We start from the raw sequence: 11291 nt of genomic DNA, 5'->3' as shown, positions 1-11291 counted from the left end.
GGTGTCACTTAGTTTCTATATATGGTCGGCATGGATACCCAGATTGGGTCCAAGTTCTTGCATGCTTGTGTTGGTTCCGGTGGGTCCTGTTTTCAGAAAGACATCATAAGCCTAATGAAAGTCTACTTTGGGTTGTTTCAGATTTGTGCCACTATCATTTGAACGTATAGCGATTAAAGAATCAGTCTCTGAGTTGTCAGCCAAGATTGGAATCCACTCGATGTCTTGTGGAGATGGAGAAGGATAATGATTGGGTGCCCAAGTAATGAGACTTGCGAGACATAGAAAAAGCATGGTATCCAGAATGAAAACCTCTCGCCAGAAAGCTCATAGAAACCTTTAAGAAAGTTCACTATATCCTTTTGTACCGACTTAGGGAATTTCAATCCAAAAATCATCCATCCTTCAGTACTTCCAGCAGGTTCTCATTGAAGCCGTGAATATTCTTGTTGCTCCCTCCGCTTCTGCCGGAAACCAGCTAACTGTAATGCGAGAACTCATTGTGATATGAACTCTACCAGATTCCGATGAAGAGGAGGCCAAAGACAGTGTGACTTCAGCAGCTCGGAACATGCCCCCAAGAGTGGCGCGCAGCAGCAGCCCGACGTTACAGGTTGAAGGGTGCTTCTCAGAAAGAGTTTGCATTTTGACTACACTGAACCTCATCCCAAGGCTGTGTCCTCTCTTGATAGCGACAAGGGTAATAGTGGTCCATAATTTGTTGGATTTGAGAATTATCTTGTGATTTTAATGGAGGCAACCTGGGAAACATCTTTCTGAGCAAGCTATAAAGTTCTATGTAGCAGAGGTTCTTCTTGCTCTTAAATACCTTCACATGCTCGGGATTATTTGTCGTGACCTGGAGCCAGAGAATGTCCTTGTGAGGGAAGACGAGCACATTATGTTTTCTGATTTTGACCTCTCTCTCCGGCGCGCAGTCAGCCCAACACTGGTCAAGTCCTCTTCTTTTGGCACCAAGTCCTTATGAAAGGATCCAATATATGGTGTCCGACCTACATGCATTGAACCCTCTTGGATTCAGTCATCCTATGTGGCCCCAATAACATGTTTTTCCCCTCGCCTGTTTTCAAGCAAATCCATAAAGGACTATTCCCTAGCTCACGCTCTTTTTCTCAGGCAGTAACTATGTTGTTGGTCAATGGAAAGACTGGAGGGTTGAGAGAATACTTGGTAGAATTACTGCATACAAAAGGTGTTGAATTGGAAGGTCATGGGCAAATATAAGAAGCTTTGGCCGCTTATATCGATGCCCTTTTACTAGATCCGGGTTATGTGTCTTGCAAGATTTTGATTGGTGCTCTGTTGTTGAAGATAGGCTCGAAGGCATTTCCTGCTGCAAGAAACCTACTTTCAGACGCATTGAGGATGTAGCCTACCAACCAAAGGGCTTGGTACTACCTGGGAATGGCTCACAAAGATGATGGACGAATAGCTGATGCTACAGACTGCTTCCAAGCAGTCTCCAATCTTGAAGAATCCAATCCCCTCATTCCACCCCGGTCCCATGCATGCATGTATCCAGTTGCATGACCACTTTTGGTCACGTGACATCTCCCTTTTTTATCCTCTTCGGCTTTGACAATAATTTTTCGGACCTCATTTTTTTAAATAATTTTCCAGATCCTCATGTTTAGAAATAATCTCAACTTCAAAATTTTCATTCTTAGAGTTTTAGGTATCAAAATCCCATTTTCAATAAAATTTGGCCGCCATTTTCTTTTCGGCAAGCCACTTTTGAATTTTCTTTGTTTTTTAAAATGTTTTAAAATACGCAAAAATCAAATTTTGTAATTCCTAGTTATGGAATTTACATATTTGGTTCATGCAAAATAAATGGGCTTTGGTGGGGCCCTACATATGAGACTTTATAATTGATTGACTGTTTGGATGATTTATTTGCCATGCATGACTTATTTACTCTACTCCTTGATATGCGCTTAATTATATATGTTTATTGTTCACTAACCATGTTTCATGATAGCGCATTCATGATTGCCGCCCAGGTACGCATCTATTCATATTTTGCTCATTCTTTATACATGCTTTGATACTCATATGTGCATGATTTGATTTGAGTATTCATTGATTTTCTCATTGGTTGCCATGTCAGCTTCATTTCATTAGTAGAGACCCGACTTTAGGGACTTAGAGGGGTGCTACGGTCCATACCGTACCTTCCCAATAAGTAACCTGACCCCCGAACCCGATCCGGTTTTTGTAGACCGTCTTTTCCAAAATAAGGAGTCACACTTAGGGTTTTTCTTTCTTATTTTGTTTACCCTTTAAAAATAAAACAAAAATAAGTGGCGACTCCAAGTCATTTTCAAATAATCAATAAAAATCAATTTTTCAAAATATAAAATCGAGCTCGCCATTCGAGTGGGAAACGCATTGAGCGAGCGAAATGCGGGGTCCACACGTGTGCAGGTGGGCATGGGTAGATCTGGGTAGCCGCTAGTGATGGTAGCAAAAGGGGACGTCGACCATGTGGGGGGAGTGGGTAGCCGCTAGTGATTGTAGCAAAAGGGGACGTCGACCATGTGGGGGGACGTCGACCATGTGGGGGGAGTGGGTAGCCTCTAGTGATTGTAGCAAAAGGGGACGTCGACCATGTGGGGGGACGTCGACCATGTGGGGGGAGGGAAGGTGGAGACGAAAAAGGAGCTGCTGTGAGACGGATGGGAGAAAGTGGGAAGGAATGGGTATAAGCAGGAAAAAAGAGCGGCGGGTGACAGGGATGGGAGACAGGGAGTGAAAGAAGAGAAGGGTGTGGTGTATTTGGAGAGAGATGGCCGTGAGGTATGGGTAGAAGAAAAAGATTAGAAAGAGGGGATTAAAAAAGTGGGTTGTCAGAGACTCACAAAGTGGCATGGGATAGTTGGTTTTTGCTTTTCCTTTTACTAATAATGTAGAGACATGGGATAAAATTTACCTCGCCACTTCATCAATTGATTTTTTATTTTTTATAAAAAAATTCTTTATACTTTTTTATTTTTAAATATTTACTTATTCTCTAAAAATCATTTCTATTTCTTTATATACTTAAAAATTAGAATATTGGTACCATAAATTTTTTAGAAAAGATATTTTTAAATCAATAGGCTCAACAGACCCTAAAACTTTTTTTTTTCTCTTATTTTACAAAAGTCACTCCAAAATAATGGATAATTATTTTATAATATTTATTCATATGCAATACCTATACAACATGAAATTCCAATTTTAGGGTATATACATAGAAACAAACATATAGGATGAAATTAACTTGTTGTTGAAGAATAAGGCACCACTTAAATAATAAGAAAAATTTTATATTCAAATTTATGGGCATCATGGAAAGATTGAATATAGATGGAAGAAAATGGAATCTTTGAAACATTTACTGCTCCGTTCACAATCTTGAATAGCATTAAGTGAAAGAAGTGAATATTAAAATATAAAATGCTAAGTTATGGTAATGATAGCTATTGGATGGTTAACATGTATGATGAGATTTAAGGTATAAAAATATAAATAAATGATATTAAGATATAAATAATGATACCTTTCTTGTGGATGCACTTTGGATATTTTTTGTAAATTCAATCTAAACAGCCATATAAATAATAAATATTTAGTTAAAAGGGATTAAATAATCCTCAAATTGGAAATCTAATGATTCCCTTGTTTTTTCTCAGAAAAATAACCCATTTTTAATATTAATTTAATTTTTTATTTTAAGTATTTACATGTAGGTTTTAAAAGAAATTATTATTTTTACAAGGAAATGATGAAGACATTTTTGTCCAAATGACTTAAAAAAGAGGTGAGAGGTTAAATATAAAAAATTGGGTTTTAAGAGGCCTTTTAATTAAATAACCCTAAAAACAAAGGACGTTTTCCTCTATAAATACACAATGTATCTCACCGAAACAACTACAACACTTCCTTGAGGTTCTCTTCTCCCACAAAAAAAGAAAAAAGAAATGTCTGTTCCACTATCAGTCTCAGTCACTCCTATACTAAGCCAGAGGATTGATCCTGAGGTGGCTCGCCACGAAGCCACATATCATCCTAACTTCTGGGGTGATCGTTTCCTCCACTACAATCCTGATGATGATTTCTGTGTGAGCATCCAGTGGAATGTGCTTTGGGATTAGACTATATATGTCTAAACATAAATAATATAATTCAATTAACATAAAGTTTTTTTTTTTTGTTTTTTTGTTTTTTTATATGTTTATGCTGTTGATGTGATTTGCTGGGTGCAGGGAACCCATGCTTGTAAAGAACAACAAATTCAAGAACTGAAAGAAGAAGTGCGGAAGAGCCTGGAAGCTACTGCTGGGAACACTTCACAGCTGCTGAAGTTGATAGATTCCATCCAACGCTTGGGATTGGCTTACCACTTTGAAAGGGAGATTGAAGAAGCATTGAAGGCCATGTATCAAACTTATACTCTGGTTGATGATAATGATCACCTCACTACAGTTTCCCTTCTGTTCCGACTACTAAGACAGGAAGGTTACCACATTCCATCAGGTAATTAAAAGCCTCCGCCCCATATTTGCCAAAACATATATTTGTCATCTTGAATTACTTGCCTTTGATTTAACGTTTAACTTAATTCGTTGATGAATGAATAGATGTATTTAAGAAGTTCATGGATGAGGGAGGCAACTTCAAGGAATCATTGGTGGGTGACTTACCAGGCATGCTAGCTTTATATGAAGCTGCACATTTAATGGTGCATGGAGAAGACATACTAGATGAAGCCCTGGGTTTCACCACTGCTCACCTTCAGTCCATGGCAATTGATTCAGATAATCCTCTCACAAAACAAGTGATTCGTGCTCTAAAGCGCCCGATTCGCAAGGGCTTACCAAGGGTGGAGGCAAGGCATTACATTACCATCTACCAAGAAGACGATTCACATAATGAATCTTTACTCAAGCTTGCAAAGTTGGATTACAACATGTTGCAGTCACTCCACAGGAAAGAGCTAAGTGAGATCACTAAGTAAGTTGTTTAACCAATTGTTTGAAGAAAGCTAGCCATTTAACAATATTTTTCTACAGTCTGGTCATCACTTGTTGATGTATCTATCTTTTAGGTGGTGGAAAGGTTTAGACTTTGCGACAAAGCTACCTTTTGCGAGGGACAGGATAGTGGAAGGCTACTTTTGGATCTTGGGAGTGTACTTTGAACCCCAATATTACCTTGCTAGAAGGATCTTAATGAAAGTATTCGGGGTGCTATCCATTGTAGATGATATATATGATGCGTATGGGACATTTGAAGAACTCAAACTCTTTACAGAAGCAATTGAGAGGTAATTACTTGATGCATGCACATCAACATTGTTAACTTAATTTCTAAATTTCTGGTGTAATTTCAAAAGGTTCCAAGGATATGATCTGTTGCTTCACTTTCAGATGGGATGCCAGCAGCATAGATCAACTGCCAGATTATATGAAGGTGTGTTATCAGGCTCTCTTAGATGTCTATGAAGAAATGGAGGAAGAGATGACGAAGCAAGGAAAACTGTACCGTGTTCACTACGCACAAGCAGCGGTTTGGCACCAATATTATCTCTTCTTCTTGATCCTTCAATGTTCCATGAGTTGTGTTTGGTATGGTCAAAATTAATATATATTCTGCATGATTATGTAACTCAGTTAAAAAGGCAAGTCCAAGCCTACCTTCTTGAAGCCAAATGGTTGAAGCAAGAATATATACCAAGAATGGATGAGTACATGAGCAACGCGCTGGTAAGCTCTGCCTGCTCTATGCTTACAACCACATCTTTCGTCGGTATGGGAGATATAGTAACCAAGGAGGCCTTCGATTGGGTTTTCAGTGACCCTAAGATGATTAGAGCTTCAAACGTCATTTGCAGGCTTATGGATGACATAGTTTCCCATGAGGTACATATCCATATTGCATAATGGATGCTGCTACTGTTTTGTGTATACTGAAATTCTTTTGATTTTCTTTCTTGTGCAGTTTGAGCAAAAAAGAGGGCATGTTGCCTCAGCCGTAGAATGCTACATGAAGCAATATGGGGTTTCAAAGGAAGAAGCTTATGATGAGTTCAAGAAGCAAGTAGAGAGTGCATGGAAGGATAATAATGAGGAGTTCCTGCAACCTACAGCAGTGCCAGTTCCACTCCTCACCCGTGTTCTGAATTTTAGCCGGATGATGGACGTCTTGTACAAGGACGAAGATGAGTACACGCTGGTTGGACCATTGATGAAAGATCTGGTTGCAGGGATGCTCATAGATCCTGTGCCAATGTAAATGGCCAGGAGATGGTTCTATATATATGTATGTACCATGTGAAAAGGATTAATAATGTTTGTATAACATGTATGATATATCACCTTCCACAACAGTTTGTCATCATAATCTCTAGTGTTGTCAAATGTTAAATGTAATCTAGCATCGAGGCATGGTATTTTGGATATATATATATATGTATGTATGTATGTATATATATATATATATATATATAAACCCTTCACATACTTTGTTCGTTATATCGACTTACATGGAGTTGTCTCCCAAGCCGCAATACGAAACAGTTTTCTGGCAATTATTTTTTCTTTCCACAAATCAAATTTCCTTAAGCGTAGTATTCAAAATTATTCATGGTGTTATGCAAAAATATAGGAAAGGGCAGACCAAGCAAATGACCACTGGATGGATGAGAAACTCAAGCTCAGGTATATTCCCAGAAGAAGATTATATTCATGTCTAAAATTATGGTAGCAAAGTAATTTTTGGTAACATCTATAAATGGAATCTTTCTAAAAGTTTTTTGCCCTTTTTGTTAGGACTTTTGACAAGAGTACAGTAAATTAAAAAAATTATTCTTAAATTATCGTAATAGGAAAAATAATTCCAAATATATAGTAGTTTTTGTCAGGTAGGAGAGCGGATTTTGCAGGAATTGGAAATCGTCTTTTCAAAAGACAATTTCCATCAAAACAAGTAAAAAAAAAAAAAATTAATCCCTCAAAAATCGTCTTTTGAAAAGATGATTTCAAAAAAAATTATTTAAGTGGAAATCATCTCTTAAAGAGACAATTTGCCAAAAAAGTTTAAAAAAAAAAAACGGTCTTCTATACCAATGGGCTAGTTATGAGAGGGTAGCAAACGGTCTTCTTCAAATTAGTGTGATGAAGTGTTCTTCTTCAAATTGGTGAGAGGATAGTAAACGGTCTTCTTCAAATTGGTATGAGGGTAGCAAACGGTCTTCTTCAAATTGGTGTGATGAAGTATAATAGGTTATAAGAGTTATGAAAACACATGAAATTTTAACTTAAAAGATTAATATTTTTAATCTTAAAATTATATAATATAATTAATTTAAAAATAAAAACAAAACAAAATGATTTATTGTGTAAATAATTATTTAATAAATTCATAATAAATTTAATTTTTTAAACTCATTTTTTCATATAAATTGATAACAGTTTTTTTTTTAATTGCAAAGTGAAAGAAAAAAAAACAATAGATAAATATTATTTATATTATATTAAATTTAGTAAATCAAATTAATTAATTTTTTAATATATATTTATAATAATTGTATAAATATAATTAATTTTTTAATTTTAAAATGGATTTATAAAATATTTATATATTAAATTGTATTATTTGTTTTATAAAATAGAGATAATTAAAGATATTAAATTTGGATGTATTTTTTTTTTTTGGATTTTTTTTAAGGGAAATCGTGTCTTGAAAGAGACGATTTCCATTTAGGAAATTTTATTTTATTTTTTGGATTATTTATTTATTTATTAAGGGAAAATCATCTCATCTTTTCAAAAGACAATTTTTGAGGGATTAATTTTTTTTTTTTACTTGTTTTGATAGAAATCGTCTTTTGAAAAGACGATTTCTAATACCTCTCCTACTTAGATTTAGAATTACTTTTCCTACTACCATAATTTAAGAATAATTTTTTAAACTTACCATACTTTTATCAAAAGTCCCTTTTTGTTATGGAGACATGAGTCATTCATGGAGACCCCAGAAGAAAGATTATATTCCTGTCTAAAAGTTGCAAATCTTATAATTCCCGAGATGAAGCAAGAGCACATGAGAAAGGAAATCTTTCTAAATTATGGAGTTATCTTGTGTGGATGCCACGTCAATTTGTCTCCGATTTGGATAATGACGGGTTGTCTAGTCACTTGACAACTATTTTTAAAAATAGTTATATGTTATTTAAAAATAAAAATAAAAATAAAAAACAAAAAATAAAAAATTTAAAATAGGATATTTAAAAAAAATATCTTTTAGATTGTTTTTACTTATTTTTTGATAATTGTTGTATATAAGAATTATACAAATATAAAAAATAAAGTATTGGAGATAAAATTTATTTTTAAAATATATTTAAAAAATAAAAAATATATTAAGAACATTTCATACTCCTAAATAGATTTTTATTTTATAAAATATCATATAATAATTTTAAAAATTATTTTTTAGAATTGTTCTCAAACCTAGCCATAATTTATCGTGTGTAAGAAATTTTTTAACTACTATATTCCATCCAACAAAAATTTGGAACCACAATTATGGTAGTTTTATGAGCATTGAAGAGTATCATTTTACCTTTGTTCACATGCTTGACTTTAATCTACATATTTTCACAATTTTGATGGTTTTATAATCATAGGATTTATGATAAAAAGTAAAATGGGAAAAGTGTGTTTTTATTAGCATATTTAAAAAAACTCAATTTTAATTATTTAAAAATAATTAAAATTTTGTGCATTTCTAATCAATTGAAGGTGTGATCGCATAAGTACTATCCTTTAATAATATAGATAGTACCTTCAATTATTATAAATACTTGCTATGACTCAAAATCTTTGGTTGGTCCATAAAAGGCAATGAAAATCTTATCTTTGATTCAATTATTTATGATGTGGGGCAAATGTCTACTCACTTGTAACACTTTTTATGTTTCTAAGTTGAAATTATTTTTGAATGGGATGATATCAACAGGACATTAGAAGCCCGATCGTATGAAAGTCGTTCAGTTTGTCCCACATGTTTGCTAAGTGTTTTGACATGAAAGAAGTGACAAATCAACCACAAATAGCAATAATTCATCAATCAATGTGTGAGGGCATATAGACTTTTGCCTCAAACTCACCTTTAGCCCACAAAATATGCTGTTGGAGCTTTTGTATTTCAAAACCTAGCATTCAGTACAAATTTAGAAACCACATTTTGAGATATGTATTTTCAAACTATGATTTCAAACTAATTAAACAAAAATTACAAAAAGTTGTTAGTCAAAGACATAATTTGATAGAAAAGATGAGACATTCTGTATATTAATATTTAATGTGCATAAATTAATTTGACTTATAATGTGTGACAATTTTTGAATGTTTTATTACTATAATCATTGAATTTAGAAGATAAAATCAAATCCTTGGTAGGCCTATGTGATTGCAAATTGATGAAAAGTGTAAAATTTTAAATTAAATAAAAATTATCATTACAAAATATCTTTACGTTAATATTATTTTTCAACTAGACTAATTGTATCAATCTCTAATTTTTGGTTTCTAGCATATTTGCAAGAGTGATTAAAAGCGTTTTTTAAATGATTGAAAGTGCTTTTCTTGTATAAATGAAATGTTTAACGAAGTTTTAAAATCTTTAAAAATCACTTTAAATAAAAAAAAATAAAATAAGATCCCATTTGACCATATTTTCTAGTTTTCAGAAATTAAGTTTAAGTTAAAAAGGAAAACCAATGTTTTAGTATTTTATAAAAATAAAGATATTTGATAAGTTGTTTTAAAATATATTTTTCAAAAAAAAAAAAACATGTTTTAATAAATTTTTTTAAAAATAATTTTTTATTTTGATTTTGAAAAAATATTGTAAATTTAATTTATATAATGTTAATTAAATTTAATTTCAATCTTATTGAAAATCAAAATGGTTTTGTAATTGTAAATAAATGGTTTTTAATAAAAATATGAATAGTAATATTATAATAAAATCATAAATTATATTTCTTTTTATAAAAATATATTATTTTAGTATATGTTATAAAAATATGGATATTAACATGAAAAGGTATAATTTGTTTTGGTTAAAAATGAATATAATAATTGTTAATATATTTGATTTAAAATGGATTTAAAAATAAATAAAGTTTAACTGTTTTTTAACATGTAAATGAGTCAAAATCTTCATTACATAAACACATTTAATTACTGATAGAGTATTTTGGAATGCTTGGACTTAATTTACTATTAATTGGATCAATTTTGGATATATCATACATATGCAAACCCTTTCACATATATACTTTGTTAATTATATCAACTTATATGAGAGAGTCGATTACCAATTTTCCATTTTTATTGCTTCCCAAGCTTCAATGTGAAATAGTATTATCTGGCTATTATTTTTGAATTTCCATTAATCAAAATTCCTTAATCCCAATTCTTTTATTTTGACCTTATTGAATCCAAGATTAATAATAATAATAATAATAATAATGACTTGTCATGACATCCACTATCGGTGCTAATTAAGATCAACTCCTAGACCATTATATGAAATGGTGTTCTGCAGAAATGGAGGAAAAGGGAGACGAAGCCTACTTTGTTGAAGCCAAAGACCGATAATGGATCAATAATCGTGGTTTATCATCGATGACAACAGGAAGAAAAAAAAAATTTACTTTTTTTTTGTGGTTCTGAGCTATTGTCATATCCAATGTTTTAAAAACCGGACCGGCCGGTCCAACCATCGACCAGTCATCATTCCGGTTCGATCCGGTCATTTGGACCGGATTGAGATCGAACCGGGGTTGAATCGCTCAAACCGGCAGTTCAATCGGTGAACCGGCCGGTTCCAAGGGAACCGGCCGATTCAAATAATTTTAATTTTTTGAAAAAAAAAAATTACAAAATAAAACTATTACCCTCTCATTGCATGAAAGGAAGGATTCCATGTTGGGCCTGTCTTATGACACAGCCCACATGCCCACTCCAATTATTGTGGGCTTTTTTTTGAGCCCACAAGACCATGCCAAGCCTTTGCTGAGGATGGCTTTTATAGGAGTCATTTGACCCCTTATTTCTCTCATTTCCGATGTAGGATTGCTAAATATCAATGAAAAAAAACATAACAAAACTCCACAAGAGGATTTGAACCTTGGACCAATCCTTAACTATAGTCCACCTAAGACACCACTCGGCTACATGTGTTTTATTATCTCATATGCCAAACAAAACAAT

General features: G+C 33.1%; 1 protein-coding gene across 1 annotated transcript; it reads left to right on the top strand.

The window, feature by feature from the left end:
* The first annotated feature begins 3943 nt into the window (after positions 1-3943).
* Positions 3944-6488, top strand: LOC100255553 ((-)-germacrene D synthase). The gene is made up of 7 exons (XM_002282452.4): positions 3944-4127; positions 4272-4542; positions 4647-5019; positions 5114-5332; positions 5436-5574; positions 5679-5927; positions 6007-6488. Exons 1-7 carry the CDS (start codon positions 3987-3989, stop codon positions 6298-6300), a joined length of 1686 nt encoding a protein of 561 aa, XP_002282488.1. The 5' UTR covers positions 3944-3986; the 3' UTR covers positions 6301-6488.
* The last annotated feature ends 4803 nt before the right edge of the window (positions 6489-11291 follow it).

The sequence above is a fragment of the Vitis vinifera genome, chromosome 19 (assembly GCF_030704535.1).
Source record: "Vitis vinifera cultivar Pinot Noir 40024 chromosome 19, ASM3070453v1".
Classification (NCBI taxonomy): Eukaryota; Viridiplantae; Streptophyta; class Magnoliopsida; order Vitales; family Vitaceae; genus Vitis; species Vitis vinifera.
This window is presented reverse-complemented; position numbering and strand designations above follow the sequence as displayed.